This window comes from Coenobita brevimanus, chromosome 40, assembly GCF_032717465.1.
Source record: "Coenobita brevimanus isolate Jiangsu-jjx chromosome 40, ASM3271746v2, whole genome shotgun sequence".
NCBI classification, from domain to species: Eukaryota; Metazoa; Arthropoda; class Malacostraca; order Decapoda; family Coenobitidae; genus Coenobita; species Coenobita brevimanus.
Window position 1 is genome coordinate 63,143,719 of NC_136993.1, and position 17,358 is coordinate 63,161,076.

A 17,358-nucleotide genomic window follows, 5' to 3' on the forward strand; every position below is an offset into this window, starting at 1 on the left:
ACATGGCGACACGGTATACTAATGAAGCTCTATGCTTATGGTTTAAGAGGAAATTTGCCTATTTTTATTTAAAATTTCTTAAGGGACAGAACTTTTTCTGTCAAATTGCCCTGTATCGTAACATCGGATATATTTATCCAGGAAAACGGGGTGCCACAGGGAAGTGTGCTTAGTCCTACTTTATTTAGTATTATGATCAATGATATTCTGTCATCAGCTCCCATCCCGAGGAATCTTAAATACTCGCTTTACGCTGACGATTGTGCAATATGGCACTCCTCCCGTAATGCACAATTTTCGGCTTGGCGAATTCAAGCAGCCCTTGACTTCGTCCATCAATGGGCCTTGCAGTGGGGATTTAAGTTTTCCGTCCGTAAATGTGCCGCTGTAGTCTTCATTAATCATAACGTACCTAATTTGTGCTTAACTTTGGATAATCAGGTGGTACCTTTTCAAAATTCTGTAAAATTTTTAGGAATGCATTTTGATCATAGAATGAATTTTAAACTTCACGTTAATACTTTGCTTGCTCGTTGTGATAAACCATTAAATGTCCTCAAGTACCTAGTGGGTACTACCTGGGGTGCTGAAAGAAAATCTTTATTAATGGTGTATAAGTCCCTTATTTGATCGAAGCTAGACTATGGCGCACAGGTGTATGGCTCGGCATCCGATGCCACGCTGAAAGGATTGGATGTGTTACAGAATAAATGTTTGTGAATGTGTCTTGGAGCCGTCCGGTGTACCCGTGTGGCTCGTATGGCCTTGTCCTATGGCGTAAGGACATTTTGGAAAAGTAATATCGGCAATGTGGCCTGTACCCCCCTGCGTCAATACCACCACCTTCTGCGGAAGGTGCATCAGCCACTTGCCACTCGCCTCCACTTACTGACTCAGGAGCTTGGTGTGGACCCCAGTGACTGTGACAAGTTGGTGCCTTGGGAGCCACTCGGCTTTACAGTGGATGTTACATGGCTCCCAGCACCAAAGGCCAAGGCGCTGGAGGCGGAGGTCCACCACTTGTTTCGTAACATCATTGTTCGTCACTTGGGGTCCCATCAACTGTACACCGACGGCTCCAAGTCGAGTGAATGTGTGGGTGCAAGTGTGTGGTCGACTGAATGTGCCCTCAGGTTTCGGTTGCCGACTCATACATCTGTGTTTACTTCAGAACTTTTTTCATTAATAAGTTGCATTCATGCAACAAGTCATTCACGCTGATCTGGGTGCCTGGTCATTGTCGTATCTACGGCAATGAGCAGGCTGACTTACTTGCAAAGTCGGCTGTAGAGCTTGAAGAGACTTGGGACGTTCCTCGTGAAATACAATTGACTCTATCTCTCGGAAAGAAATCAATAAATCTACTGTGGCAAGGTCAGTGGACCAGACTAAATATTCCAACTTGTAAGCCGTACCTGGGCAACTGGGACACTGCCAACCATCCCAGTCGCCTAGAAGAAAAAGTGTTGGCGCAGTTACGGCTCAATGCCACCATTTTAACCCACATGAAACCATATATGGAAAGACGCTTCCCACTGCACTATGACATCTGTAATGCAGTGTTATCTATCAGTCATATCATCCTGCACTGTCGGCGATTTATTCATGAACGTGCTTCACTTATAAATTACTGCGGCACAGTAGACGTCCCCTTCACCCTTTCCACCATCCTGGGTGATGGGGACATTGTTATGACTGATAAATTGATGGCTTTCTTGAGAGAGACCGGACTGATCAGAGTGATGTGACTTTTTTACTGTGTGGTTATGGCTTTTATCAACGGTAAATATGTATGTATTGTAATATTAATTAGGGTTGACAGTTGACATATTTTAAATACTTCCTCCTCCCACCGATCTATTTCTAATATAGATGTCCCCTACATTAAGCCAAGTTCCTTGCCTGACAGCCACCAGCTGATGAGTGCAAGTGTGCAATATAGGAAGGTATTGGGCACTTGCAGTTGATGGTGGTTTGCTGGGCGAGGTTCTTCACTTTTTGTACAAATTATGTAAATACTGTACATTATACTATCTTGCTTAACCCGCCCCGTCCCGTCGACGTATGGGTACATTGCAACGATTTGCATTTGCCAGTCCCGGTGACGTACCGGTACGTCGTGCAATTGCAAGGTCCCTAATTTGCACAATTTTCAATTTTCGCGCGTGATTTTTCGTAGGTATACACGGGACAGCTTCCTCTATTCCTCTACAAGATGCCAAGCAGGGACAATGCCTTACACCGCATAACCTCCCCCCTCCCCCCCTCACACCATTGTCTCGGCAATTCACCTGTTACCAGTGACCTGGCTAGTAAAGATATTCAGGGCCAGAGTGATTCCCCAATCGATGACAATATGGAGGACAATGTTTACATAGCATTAGAAGAAGAAACAGCCAGAAATAATGATCAGGTAATGTGGCAAAAAAAGGTCAGGTATGGTGATTAGTTAGTGAGTGAAACAGTGCTTATAATGCCTTTATTACTGCTTGAAAACCAATATACACTCATACTACATATACATTCGTACCAAGTAAATAAATAAATACCGTTTATGAGTGGATAAAATCGTTACCCTCCCATAGAACTCGTTTTCTTTGGTGCCAGCATGTTAGAAAACCCAGTCAGGTAAGAAGGAACTCCTACCTGGATTGAGTGTTTTAAACCTCAGGTGAGCGATTTCTCTATGGATTTTCGATGTTTCTCACCAAAAGCGAAGGTTTTAGCCAAAAAAAAAAAAATCGAAAATACCTCGGGACTGGGGGATGTTGGAGGTGCGGAAAACCTCAGGACATGACGGGTTAAGTTATTCTAATTAGGGACGACAGCTGACGTATATGGAAATGTTCCTGACTCGTCTGGTTCCCTTTCATATATTGATGTCCCCTATATTAGGTTGTGCCTCGACTGACAGTCACCAGGTGATGAATGCAGGTATGTATTGTAGAAAGGCATTACATATCTGCAGTCGATGGAGTTCTCTTGGTCAAGGCTTTTTTAACATTAGTGTAGGTCTAGTTATTTGTCTCTTAGGATTTAGTATAGGTTAGCGATTTGTCTGTTAGGTGATTAGTCTTAGGGTATTTAGATTAGGTATTTATGATTATAAGTAATATAAGGTTAAAAATATAAAAAATAAATAAAAATAATAAAAATAAAGCTACAAAAAAAATAATAAAATAAAAATTATTATATATATATGTACGTGTGCATGAAAGTGTGTATGTTCATATGCATGGATAAGTGTATGTATGTATGTATGTATATATATATATATATATATATATATATATATATATATATATATATATATATATATATATATTTGCCTTAATGACCAGAGGCTCCGGCCTCAATGGTCGATAGGGAAAAAAAAAAAAAAAAAAATCTCCCATTCCTCAGTACAGCGGCTATGCGTCTTTGTGGCCGCCATGTTGGAGCGGTCAAGCATGTAATAGTGGGGCTTTTTTTTAGAGCGAATTCAGACTATGAAAATGAATGTTGTAGTGGTGGAGGTGGTGATGGTGGTTACTGTTGTGGTGGTGGTGATGGTGGTTATTGTACTGGTAGTGGTGGTTGTTGCTGTGGTGGTGGTGGTGGTGATGGTGATTTTTGTTGTTGTTGTTGTGGTGGTGGTTATTGTGTTGTTGTTGGTGGTGGTTGTTGTGTTAATTGTGGTTGTTGTTGTTAGTTGTGGTTGTTGTTAGTGGTGGTTGTTGTTAGTGGTGGTTGTTGTGGTTGTTGTTGTTGCGGTTGTTGTTGTTGTGGTGGTGGTGGTTGTGGTGGTGGTGGTTGTTGTGGTGGTGGTGGTGGTTGTGATGGTGGTTATAATGGTGGCTGTTGTGGTGGTGATTGTGGTTGTTGTTAGTGCTGTGGTGGTGGTTGCGGTGGATGTTGTAGTTGTTATGGTGGTGGTTGTTGTGATGGTTGTTGTGGTGGTTGTTGTGGTGGTTGTTGTTGTGGTTGTTGTTGTTGTGGTGGTTGTTGTGGTGGTTGTTGTTGTGGTGGTCATTGTTGTGATGGTGGTTATAGTTGTTGCTGCTGTTCTTGTTGTGGTGGTCGTGGTTGTGGTGATGGTTGTAGTGGTGGTGGTGGTGGTTTTATGGTTGTTATCGTTGTTGCTGTTGTGGTGGTGGTGATGGTGGTTGTTCTTGTAGTGGTGATGGTTGTGGTTGTGTTGGTTGTTGTTCTTGTTGTTTGTTATGGTGGTGGATGTTGTTGTGTTGGTGGTGGTTGCATTGGTGGTGGAGGTGGTGGTGGTGGTTGTTGTGGTGGTTGTTGTCGTTGTTGCTGTTGTTGTGATGGTGGTGGTTGTTCTTGTGGTGGTGCTGGTTGTGGTTGTGTTGGTTGTTGTTGTTACTGTGGTGGTTATTGCTGCGGTGATTATTGTTGTGGTTGTTATTGTGGTTGTTGTTGTTGTGATGGTTGTTGTTGTTGTGATTGTTGTTGTTGTGATTGTTGTTGTTGTGATTGTTGTTGTTGTGATGGTTGTTGTTGTGGTGGTGGTGGTTATTGTTGTGGTGATTGTTGTTGTGGTTGTTGCTGTGGTAGCTATTGTTGTGGTTGTTGTTGTGTTGGTGGTTGTTGTGGTGGTGCGTGTTGTAGTGATGGTGGTTGTTGTGTGGTGGTGTAGGTTTTGTGGTTGTTGTTGTGGTGGTGGTTATTGTTGTGGTTGTGGTTAGTGTTGTGGTTGTGGTTAGCGTTGTGGTGTTTGTTTTTGTGATGGTTGTTGTTGTGGTGGTGGTTTTTGTTGTTGTGGTGGTTGCTTTGGTGGTGGTTGTTCTAGTGATGGTGGTTGTTGTTGTGGTGGTGGTTGTTGTTGTGGTGGTGGTTTCTGTTGTGATGGTGGTTTTTGTTGTGATGGTGGTGGTTGATGTGCTGGTGGTTGTGGTGATGGTGAAGGTTGTTGTTGTAATGGTGGTGGTTGTTTTTGTGATGGTGGTGGTTGTTGTTGTGGTGGTGATTGTTGTTATGGTGGTGGATGTGGATGTTGTTGCTGTTGTTGTGGTGGTGGTGGTTGTGGTGGTGGTGGTTGTGGTGGTGGATGTGGTGCTGTGGTAGTGGTTGTTTGTTGTTGTTGTTGTTGTGGTGGTGGTGGTTGTGGTGGTGGATGTGGTGCTGTGGTAGTGGTTGTTGTTGTTGTTATTGTGGTGGTGGTGGTGGCGGCTGTGGTGGTGGTGGCGGCTGTGGTGGTGGTGGTTGTTGTGGTGGTAGTGGTTGTGGTTCCTGGTTCATCTGAAACGTGAACTTGGTGGACTGCAGGCTTAAATTTCCCTTCTGCAACCCACCATCCTTCTTTCGGAGGATAGAGAAGCAGCTGAGGGACGTTTGCATAACCAGACAGTTGAGTCACCCATGCTATCGGTGTCACCATAGATATATTCCGACGCTTTCTACATCCAAAAGCAGCACAGTGCTGTTGCATTTCTAAGTAAATAGCGGTCAGCTTTGACCATCGTCAGGAACACGACATCGTCTGCCTCCACCGTTCCAAGATGGCGGCCGCGCAGACGCATCGAGAGCAGTGTCATGTGCCATCTAGGCTTATTTATATCTATGGGCAACGGGTCCTGTTATTACTAGAGAAAAACATTCAGTTCAAAGTAGTATTAATAGTAAATTTGTGTCAATGATATGCATTATAAAGCATTCTTACTTAGAACATGTCGCGTGAATGCCGGCTGCTGTGGCAATCATAGATATTTCTCTGCTATCACCTACCAACAGCTCGGTTAAAGGCTCGTCACAAGAAATAGGTCAGTGAAATAATAAACAGATTAATATAACAGTGTATGAAATTCAAATATCACACACTCATTGTAGACTAAAAATAACAGCTATGACCAAGTTTGTCAATTTCTTACCATGAATAAATTACTTGAGAAAGTAATAGAATATATTAGACAAAAGTGTTTCAGTGACGCTTAGAAAATTGTTCATTGAAGTACTAAACCTTTCTGAAACGACGGTGGAGTGTGTCTGTCTGTGTAGCCTACGCCTGGCCACGACTTTGGCTAACTCTCTGGTCAGAGATTAGTGATCACGAGTGTACATTCTGTAAGGTAATGGTGGGTGGTTCTTTGAGTGATCCATTTGAAGTCAGGTCAGGAGTGATTCAAGGAGTTTTTTCACCTTTGCTGTTTGTTTTGGTTATGGATTATGTTATGAGAAAGGTTGTAAGGAGAACAGGTGCAGAAATTAACTGGAAAGAAAATAGGAGGCTGATGGATTTGGACTATGCTGATGATATTGTCCTGATCTGCGGAAGTGTTTACGAGATGCAGAGCGTGCTTGATTGTCTGGTGGAGGAAGAACAAAAAGTTGGATTGATAATAAATTGTGGAAAGACTGAAATTATTAATAGGAATATGGAGAACAAAATTGATCGTGTAATTGGAAATACTGTGGTGAAGAATGTAGAAAATTTTAAATATCTGGGAACGATTGTATCATCTAATGAATTATTAAACAATGAAATTGAGGAGAGGATTAGACAGGCTTGTCGAGCTTTTGGAATGTTGAAATCTATTTGGAATAATTGTATGCTTTCGGTGCATACTTAAGTAAAAATTTACAAGTCCATGGTTAGACTAATTTTGATTAATGGGCATGAGTCGTGGTACAGTACAATTGCAACAGATCAGAAAGTATTAGGATATGAGAATAAAATACTAAGAAGGATTATTAGGGTAAAGTGGCAAGACAGAGTTACAAATGAAAGAGTAAGGGATATTACGAGAGGGGAAAAGTTTAATAATATGTAAGATTGTCTCGCTGGAAATGGCTGGGGCACGTATATAGAAAAGAAGGCAGTTTAATCCAGGATGTGCCAGAGTGGACTGCTAAAGGAAGAAGAGGAAGAGGTAGGCCGAGGGAAACCTGGTTGAGGACAATGAAAAGAGAAGCCGGAGAGGAGTGTTGGTGGGACCTGAAAGAGATGGCAAGAGACAAATATTGGTGAAGTGAGTTCATTGAGGCCCTACGCATCCCGTGGGGTGCCACAGGAAATAATTGATCGCCTGCATATGGCTTTACCACGGGTTCCCTGTTCCTGATAGTCTGTTTTACCAGTTTCCTCCAGCACACCCTTATGAACTATAGACAACATGTTAACCAGTCTCTTGTCATGGCAGAGAAGGGCTAACATGTTCCCATATTTCATTGTCAGAAGGGCTCGTTTCTCAGTATTTGCCGGAAATACTAGGAAATTCTTTATGTTGGCCCTAAAAGTTCCACAGGACCCAGTACCATGGTCAAGCAAATACTTTGTCAACGCCGGGGCTCTGTAATAATTGTCAGTATGCAGAATGTGGTGCATGTTGAAATACCTTTCCATCAGCACTTTCACTACTGATGCAGAGAATCCATAAGGATCATCACTAGGTATATCAACAGCTGTTGCCGAGTAAACTATTACATCCAGCACATATCCAGTTTTAAAGTCACAAAGGACAAAGAAATTGAGGCCAAATCTGTGACGCTTTGATAGCACATACTGAATGAATGCAAGCCTGCCTCTGAATAACACCAGCGATTCGTCAATAACCACTTTCTGGAACTGACGGAAAACCCTGGAGAATGACTCTTTCAGCATTGTAAGGATTGGTCTTATTTTCCATAACATGTCGTTCAGTGCAGGCCCGTAATTTCGATTGAAGTGTATGAACCTCAGAATTCCCAGGTACCTATCATAGGCCATGTACTTGCCGAAGACAGGTGTGCCAACGAGTTCATCCATTGACCAATAGTCGTGGAGCACAAGTTTTTTTACGTGCGCCATCAGCATGGTCAGGGCGAGCCACACAAACATCTCCCCCACCTCAACAGGTATCCATTCATGCATGTGCATGCTCTTGCTGGCAGGCATGCCCAGCCAACGCACTCACATGGCCTGGTGGAAATTGATTTCATCCACCAGGTACTGCATTTTGCAGTCGTGAAAATGGCTTTGAACAGTCTGCTAATTGTCCAGGGCCTGGGGGGAAGCTCATCCTCCTGAACACCTGCACCCTTCTAATCAAATGCCGGAACAGACGGCTCAAAGCCGGCACCATTCTCCCACACAATGTGTCTACTCTACCTACACCTGGTAGAGCAGGCCGTCTGGCAGTTGCACTGCACTTTTCCATCACTCGTGCACGACAACGTGCACGGCCACGGGCGGGGGGAGGGGAAGGAGAGGGAGAGGGAGAGGGCGAGGTGGGGGAGGCAGGTGAGTAAGCGGGTGATGACTCATCTGATGCGGAACTTTCCACAAAAGGTGCTCAGCGCTGCATATCACCACGTGGTGCCCGTCTTGGAAATACCACTCCCGAAGGGCCTGGTTGAAGAGATTCTGCCCTTGAAGTGGTAGGCTGAGGTGTGGGGGAGTGGTGGAGGAAGATACATCGGCGAGCAAGCGGGGAGAGTGTGGGGGAAACGGCTTTGTGACGTTTTTTCCGCAGATGTCCGCCAGGTCCAGGGCCACTTTTCCGATCTCCTGGGTCATTTTTCTCCTCCTGATCATCAAATCATCGCTCTCCTAGGCTGTTCCTTCCTCCTGAAGAAGTCGGAAAGCCCTCATTGGCGTTGGAGAGCGAGTGGGGGTTGGAGGGCGAGAGAGCTTGCTAACCACATGGTAGCTTTGTTTACCCTCTGACAACGTAATCTCACTAAGTGTTCTAGAGGAGACAGTTTCATCTAGGGCACGTCTTATGGAACTGTCACTTAGCCCTTTCCCTGGCACAAAGAGCTGAACTTTAGTGAGGGTCAATGAGGCGATCAGTCCTTCACAAGGTGGGACGGAATCAGATGACGTCGAGGAAGATGACATGGCTCCTCTCGCTACCACTGCAGAGTACAAACTGAACCGCACAACTGCGAGTTACCTGCGGGTCCCACCTACCCTGTAGGTATCCCAGAAAATGGTCCCATGCTCAAACAGTGGTGGGAAGGTGAGTGCGGTATAACAAGTCAACTGACGGCCCTCCGCACCCTGAATCATGTCTTGCATACACTTCAACCGGCAGATAGGGGTTCAGGGACAGCCTGATAACGGAGAAATTTCATTTGGAGAAGAAGAGGCTAAAGGCCTAGGACGTAAACAAATGTAATTTATTCTTTTTTTTTTTCTGTATGGATCAAGGATATTGGAAAGGTTAACCTTTCCTTTGTCGCCTGGAGTGCCGTCACACCGTTCATACTCTGGAGTGTTTTGACATCCCAGTAGGAAAAATGCATGTATTGTTACTAATTTTCAAAATATTGTTACGTCCCAGTCCCCACACTGCCACAGGCTCCAACAGCAGCAGTACAGTACAGGAAGGACGTTGCCCAGTGAGTTGTTCTTCCTATGGTCAGCCTTAGGTGTACAGTACATAAGATTAGCTGAGGCGAAAATAAACACTGGCTCCTTAAAGTTCAATGTCTTTATATTCCAAGTAATTCCACTTAATGCTTTTCAATTTCACTGTTCTCACAAGCACTGGAGCTATACACACTTTACTAACTGCTATTACACTTAATGCTTAACAACACTTCACTGTTAGTACACTTAATGCTTGCCAACGCTTCACGTATTACACAAGTACCTAAAATTATCTTCACTGTCAGTAATTACACTTAATACACTTCACTGTCTACTTAAGAACCAATGATATTTAAACTTCAATAACTCGTCACTGTTTGCCACTGTTTTCACAAGTACCGAAAGTATACAACCTTCACTGACAATGCACTACACTAAACTGACTGCACTTCAATCGGATTAACTTGACACCCGACTAAAGTTGTAATAATCTCTACCCCATCTTATATAAACTTGCATTGTTCCAGAAACGTCTACATTCTACGAGAGCAACAGTTGCCAACTCAGAGACATGAAAATATGCTAGAGTTGTCTTACATTACTTAACACTCTAAATAATTTACCATACGAACTTAAATTACATAATTCAACAAGCAATCACTTACGTAAAACATTATAAAGAAAAAGAGCATAAAAATAAATGAATGTTTAACTTACGAAATAACTACGCTTACAAACACCAGGTAAACTGGCAACTCTGACGACTCGTACCGAAACTTACGGTACCAGAAACGTCTCGAAGGTACTTTCAAAATATGTTCATATAGCTCTTTCAGCATATTCCTCCACTCACTAATGAGCAGACCGATGTCATTATTGCTGATAATAGCTTAAGTGTTTTTGTATTTAAAAAATGGAAAAAAATCAAATTTTGATTCTAACATTGATTTATTAGGTAGTCACATGGGATTATACATGATTTGATTTTTTTAATCAACATCATTACAAACAAACTACAAAAACTAGATACAAAACATTCTTAACAATTCTAACTAAAGATATGTCACAGTCGTGACAAAAATATTTCTGTTACTATAAAAATATGTTGTTTATTCTTGCTAAAGCACACCAAGGAAATATTAGAATATGTATGACACATGAAAGTTATCTCAGACTGTTCCAGTAAAAATGAAATGATATGGATATTTATGTGGAGTAATTTGAGAAAACCATGAAAGAGAAATGTGTTTTTCCCAAACATCCTCACCATTACAACACACCCCAAGAGGACAAAAGGATGTCTGCTCCTCACAAAGGCAGGGTCAGATATGCACGGCTCTTGGTACCCCCTTCCCTCACCAACTCAGGAAAGTACTTGAAAGGATTGGAACGGTCAAGCTACCAATTATGAAATATAGCTTTTAACCCTTCGTTAGTCAGGTGGGGTATTTTGGCACTCCAATCTTTTTTTTAAAGCTCATGTTTCGTAGCCGGTAATTCGAATATTTCTCTCCGTTCCAGTACTCTCCTGATTCAGTTTGGGGAGGGCGCTTGTGGATTGGTTTAGGCCTGCCTCTACTCTAGTGCGAGAGAGGGGCACCCCCCCCCCCGTGGGCTGTCCAGTCACCCCATCAAACTAACTATTTAGATCATATTGTGATATAGATTGGTTTTGTATCTTATTTTTGCATATTATTTATCATTATACTGATTTTAACAATCGCAAAATGTATTTTCCTGTGTGTGTTTACCTGGCAAATGAGATATGAGTCCATTTGTTATTTTTTTTACTGATATTATAACTTACTGTATTTTATTATTATGAATTAATAAACACCACCTACAAAGCATTCAGTCTTTTCATTAGTGATTGCAGAGATATGCTGAAGTGGCAGTATGATTATATTTTACATGTTAGTACCACTACATGTGTTTTTGGATTGGGGTGTGGTAACACCCCACCGGACTAACCACGTTTGCATACCCCGCAGGACTAACGAAGGATTAAAATTTTGAGGGGTTCCCAAACAACCCAGGTGACTTACGCAGGGTTAAGAGAGAGACAAGAATGAACTACTTCGATGCTGAAAGTAGCTGGTCGAGGGTCAGTGGCATGGGACAAAGTCAGATGTTTGCATCTTAAGCCAGTTGGTGGATGCGGGTGTGCTCCTTCTTGTGTTTATTTTGTTTTTGCTTCCTCCAAACAATTTTATTCTAAGTTTATGAGAAATTTTCAACTAGAGGAGCTAGAGATAGCTTTCGTTAATCCTTTCATTGCAAAAAAAGGGGCTCGCTTGAGGTTAATATCATCAAATGTTAGCAGGAATATAACAGAATATGTCACCGAACTGAAAGGATTATAGAATACTTTGTACTGCCTCAGTGGCGAAATCTATAGCAAGTATTTAACAGTTAATTAAATGAACTATTTCTCAGTATTATATTATTAAAACATAACTAGAGCGCTGACGAAATATATGGCGGCGAAAAACAAAATTTCTACAAGCTAAGGTCAATATTTCTCAGTATTATATGAATACAACTATTGTATTAAGAGCAAATGTGAATGTGGTAATGATGGGAGATCTGAATGCTAGAGTGGGAAATGTAGCAGTTGAAGGTGTAGTTGGTATGCATGGTGTGCCTGGAAGAACTGAAAATGGGGAACAAATGATAGCGATGTGTGTTGAGCGAGAGATGGTGATTGGGAATACGCTGTTTGAGAAGAAAGATATTTATAAGTATACATGGGTGAGACAGGAGGGTGGAAGGGTTGTTGATAGAGCATTGATGGACTATGTGGTTGTGTCTAGGAATGTAATAGGAAGATTGTTGGATGTGAGAGTTCTGAGAGGGGAGGGTGGAGGTATGTCTGACCATTACCTGGTGGAGAGAAAGTTGAGAGTAGGTAAGAGATGAGTGAGAGCTAGGAGGGTTAGGTGTGGCAGGGAGGTTTTGAAAGTGAGTGAGTTGGATAAAAGAGAGAAAAAGATAGAGTATCAGGAGAAATTGAAAGATGAGTGGAACGCAGTGAAAGATCGGGAAAATGGCAGCGTGGAGGAGGAATGGCAGTTGTTTAAGAGTGCTGTGGTGGGGCATACAGAAGAGGTGTGTGGTGTGAGACGTGTGGGTGGTGGTGTAAGAAACGGAAGTGAATGGTGGTGCGAGGAAGTAAGTATGGCTGTGACTGAGAAGAGACGTGCATATGAAGTGTGGCTGCAGAGGAAGGATGAGATGTCATATGAAAGGTATAAGGAAAAGAGGAATAGAGCGAGAAGGGCTCTGCGTGATGCTAAAGTGGCAGCAGATGAGAGGTGGGGTAGGTGGCTGACAGAGAATTTTCAACAGAATAAGAAAATGTTTTGGAAGGAGGTGAAAAGGGTGCGAAAGGGAGAGTCTGGGAAGGAAGAACGGGTAAAATCAGAGGATGGAAGGATGTTAATTGAGATGGATGCAGTAAGGAAGGGATGGGCAGAGTATTTTGAAAGATTGTTAAATGAAGAGGAGGAAAGGGTGGCTGAGATTGTGGCAGATGGAAGGGTGCAAGGAATAAATGTGTTGGGAGAGTTAAATGATTCTTTGATCACGAAGGAGGAAGTGGAGGAGGCAGTAAAGGAGATGAAAACAGGGAAAGCTGCAGGTATGGATGGGTGTTCTGTGGAATGCCTGAAGGGTGGTGGAGTGACTATTGTTGACTGGTTAGTAAGATTGTTGAAAGTGTGCTTTGAGAAAGGTATGGTGCCAACTGACTGGGCAAGTGCTTGTGTGGTCCCGTTGTGTAAAGGCAAGGGTGATAAGTATGAATGTACTAGCTTTAGGGGTATAAGTTTGTTGAGTGTTGTAGGTAAGGTGTATGGTAGAGTGTTAATTATGAGAGTTAGAGAGGGTACAGAGGGAGTGATTGGTGATGAGCAGTGTGGCTTTAGGAGAGGGAGGGGATGCGTTGATCAGGTGTTTGCTGTGAGACAAGTGTGTGAAAAGTATTTAGCGAAAGGCAAGGATGTGTTTTGGGCATTTATGGATTTAGAGAAAGCGTATGATAGAATTGATAGGTAGGCTTTGTGGAATGTTTTAAGATTGTATGGACTTGATGGTAGGTTACTAAAAGGGGTGAAAAGTTTTTATGTAAATAGTAGAGCGTTTGTTAGAGTGGGAAATGCTGAGAGTGATTGGCTTCCCGTGAGAGTGGGGCTGCGACAGGGATGTGTGATGTCGCCTTGGTTGTTTAATATTTACATGGATGGTGTTGTAAGGGAGGTGAATGCAAGAGTTTTAGGTGGAGGTCTGAGTCTGGTGAATGTTGATGGTGGAGAGTGGAATCTGAAGCAGCTGCTGTTTGCAGATGATACTGCACTGGTGACTGATTCGGAGGAGAGATTGAGACAGTTGGTAGAGGAGTTTGGAAGGGTGTGTGAAAGGAGGAAATTGAAAGTAAATGAGAATAAGAGTAAAGTGATGAAGTGTACGAGGTTGATAGATGGTAGGGGGATAAATATAATTTTGAATGGTGAGTTGCTTGAAGAGGTAGATTGTTTTAAATATCTAGGGTCACATGTTGCTGTGGATGGAAGAATAGATGCAGAAGTGAAGTTTAGAATAAATGAAGTAGGAAAGGTGCTGGGAGGAATGAAAAAGTGTTTAACCCGCGCCGTCCCGAGGACGTACTTCCACGTCCTCACGTTTTGTCACAGCTAATCCCGAGGACGTACTTCAACGTCCTGCAATTGCAAGGTTCATAATTTCCACAATTTTCAATTTTCGCGAGTCATTTTTGGTACGTATACACGGGACACCTTCCTCAACAAGATGCCAGGCAGAGACAATGCCTTTCCCAGCATGACCTCCTCCCCCCCCTCTGCAAGCCCTTTTCTCAGCAATTCACCTGTTATCAGTGACCTGGCCAGTATAGCCATGTCATGCCACGGTACGAAATTCAGGGCCAGAGTGATTCCCCAATCAATGACAATGTGGAGGACAAACTTTACATAGCATTAGAGGAAGAAACAGTTAGAAATGATGATCAGGTAATGTGGCAAAAAAAGGTCAGGTATTAGTGAGTGAAACAATGCTTATAATGCCTATATTACTGCTTGAAAACCAATATACTCTTGTACTACATATAAATTCTTAACAATAAATAAATAAATACCGTTTATGAGTGGTGTGAAATAGTTATCCTCCCATAGAACTCGTTTTCTTTGCTGCCAGCCTGATAGAAAACCCAGTAAGGTAAGGAGGCTCTCCTACCTGTAATGAGTATTTTAAACCTCAGGTGAGCGATTTCTCTATGAATTTTCGATGTTTCTCACCAAAAGCGAAAGTTTTAGCAAAAAAAAAAAAGGGTCGAAAAATGGTCGGGATTGGGGGGTACCAGTGGTCAAAAAGTGGTCGGGACGGGGCGGGTTAAATGTCGTTCGCTTAGAATGGATGTAAAGAGAAGGCTGCATGAGGGTGTTGTGGTACCGACTGCGTTATATGAGGCTGAAACATGGAATATGGGTGTAGCAGAGAGGAAAAGTTTGAATGTAATGGAGATGAGGTGCCTGAGGAGTATGTGTGGAGTGACGCGTATGGATCGGGTGCGAAATGATGAAGTGCGAAGGAGAACTGGAGTTGTTCGGGAGATGGCTGGTAGAGTTGAGCAGAGGGTGTTGCGATGGTTTGGGCATATGGAGAGAATGGATAATGAGTGATTGGTGAAAAAGATAACTAGATCTGATGTGAGAGGTGTAAGGCTGAGAGGAAGACCACGAATAGGATGGATGGACAGTGTGAAGAGAGCGTTGGATGCGAGAGGGATGTCTGTTGAGCAAGGAAGAGTGGCTGTGCGTGACAGAAATAAATGGAGAGAAATTGTGAATGAATAAGTGATGACGCAGCCGTGAGGGGATATTCTCCCGCATTTGGTTTGATCAGCTAGTCAGGTCAGGTGCGGGTAAGGGGATGGGTCTGTTATGATGTGGCAGGGGTAAACCAGTTCTGCTGTCGGGCCCTGCTGCGGATGTCACTGATTGCATTGCGCAGTTGACCCTTGTGCGGTGTGGTGCGGTGAGGATCTGTCCGTTCTCCCCTTTGGGGTTAAGATGCGAATGAATGTGTTTGAATGGATGAGTAAATGGGGAATGTGTCGTCCTGTCTCAGCTACCTCCCTTTCCATGGAGGAAGCAGCCTAGGTATATAGATACATAGATTAAGAAATTTTATGAGAGTTAAATAAAGACAACATCTCCAACAGATAATTAAATGAAGTATTTCTCATTATTATTATTAAAATATATTACTGCTCTGACGAAAAAATGGTAGGTAAATAAAGGTTATAAGTGAAGAGTGCGAGCAGTGGAAATGAGCTATCTGAAAGGTATGGAATATCATGGAGAGACAGACAGGCAAATGAGGAAGTTAAAGAGTGATGTGGTGTTGATATGGATGTGGCTGAAAGTGTTAAGAGAATACTATGAGACGGTTTGGCCATGTGGAGAAAATGGAGAATAAAAATCTTATTAGAAGAGAGAGGAGGAGGAAGGGGAGGAGACCAATATTAAGGTGGAAGAATGGAGTGGAGATATGTATAAGAGAGGGGTATGTGAGTTGGAGGGAGGACAGATGAATAGCAGAGGACAGGGCGACGTGGAGGTGATTTGTTTGTGGCCACACCTTATGGGGTTAAGGCGTTTAGCAACAGACAGATAAATAAAGTAAGACAACATTTTAAGCAGGTAATTAAAAGAAAGCATTCTCACATTGGTATTAAAACCATAATTAAAACAGCTGCAGGATCTTCATCCACCTGCCATACACTTCGCCTCAACAAAAGCCCCTTCTTCTGGCAAAATGGACGCCTGGAAGATCCCTCGTTTTTTCTACACTCCTGCCGCTCTTTCCTGATAAGTACACCAGGTAGTAGTATTAGTATTATTAGTAGTAGTAATAGTAGTACTAGTAGTAGTCGTAGTCGTAGTCGTAGTAGTAGTAGTAATAGTATTAGTCGTAGTCGTAGTAGTAGTAGTAATAGTAGTAGTAGTAGTAATTATTATTGTTGTATATGTAGCCCCAGGTTCATCCAAATCATATAAACCCAGTGGACTGCAGACTTAAGTTGCTCTCATCCTGCAGGACATCTTTCTTTCGGGAGACAGGGAAGTTAGTGAGGGACGTTTATGTAACCAAGCAGCTCCAACATCCAGTTATATCAGTGCCACCAGGTGAAGGCTCTCTAGCACCAATTACCAAGTGATTCAACTTTTAACTGTTATAAATGTAACTACTTCACCTTTTTACAAAAAAGGTGACTCAAAAGACCTTAGTAACTATCGACCCAAAGGCTTGCTATCAGTCATTTACAAACTCTTCACCAAAGTCCTTACAAACAGAACCTCTTGTGATTACGAAAAGGATTTCAACTCAGTGGAGCACATAGCAATTATAAATTCATTATGAGAACAAGGAATGAATGAGAACATTGTACTGCTCGAAAACATAATAATATAAAGAGGGAACTGCTACAGTTAAATTACATAAGGACTCTGAGAAAATTAAGATTGAGAAGGGCGTTCGTCAGGGAGATACAGTTCCACCAAAGTTCATTACAGCTTGCCTAGAAAGTATTTTCAGAAAGCTAGACTGGGAAAACAAAGGAGTGAACATAGATGGAGAAAAGCCAAACCATTTAAGATTTGCAGATGACGTTGTCCTTATCTCAGAAACAGCAGAGACGTTGCAAGAAATGTTAAATGACCTGAAAATAGAAAGTCTCAAAGTAGGGCTAAAGATGAACCGGAGTAAAACTAAAGTAATGTTTAATCCTCAAACACCAAAGAGCGTCATCAGAATAAGTGGAGAAATTCTTGAAGAAATCGAGGAATACAATTACCTGGGACAAATAATAAAATTAACGAAAAATAATGATGCCGAAATACTCGTAAAAAGACGCATTACAATTGGATGGAAAGCTTTCGGTAAACATAGGGACATTATGAAAAGTAGCATGCCAGTTTGTATGGAACGAAAAGTATATAACGAATGTATAATTCCAGCTATGACGTATGGTTGTGAAACTTGGAAACTGACAAAAT

General features: G+C 42.4%; 1 protein-coding gene across 1 annotated transcript in view; it reads left to right on the top strand.

Annotated features, from left to right (window-relative positions):
- Positions 1-17,358, top strand: part of LOC145397165 (putative glutamate receptor) — a 65,700-nt gene that overhangs the window by 10,935 nt on the left and 37,407 nt on the right. Inside the window, exon 5 of the mRNA XM_080270362.1 lies at positions 16,055-16,183. Within this exon, the coding sequence (XP_080126488.1) occupies positions 16,055-16,183 (129 nt within the window). The remainder of the gene's footprint in view (positions 1-16,054; positions 16,184-17,358) is intronic.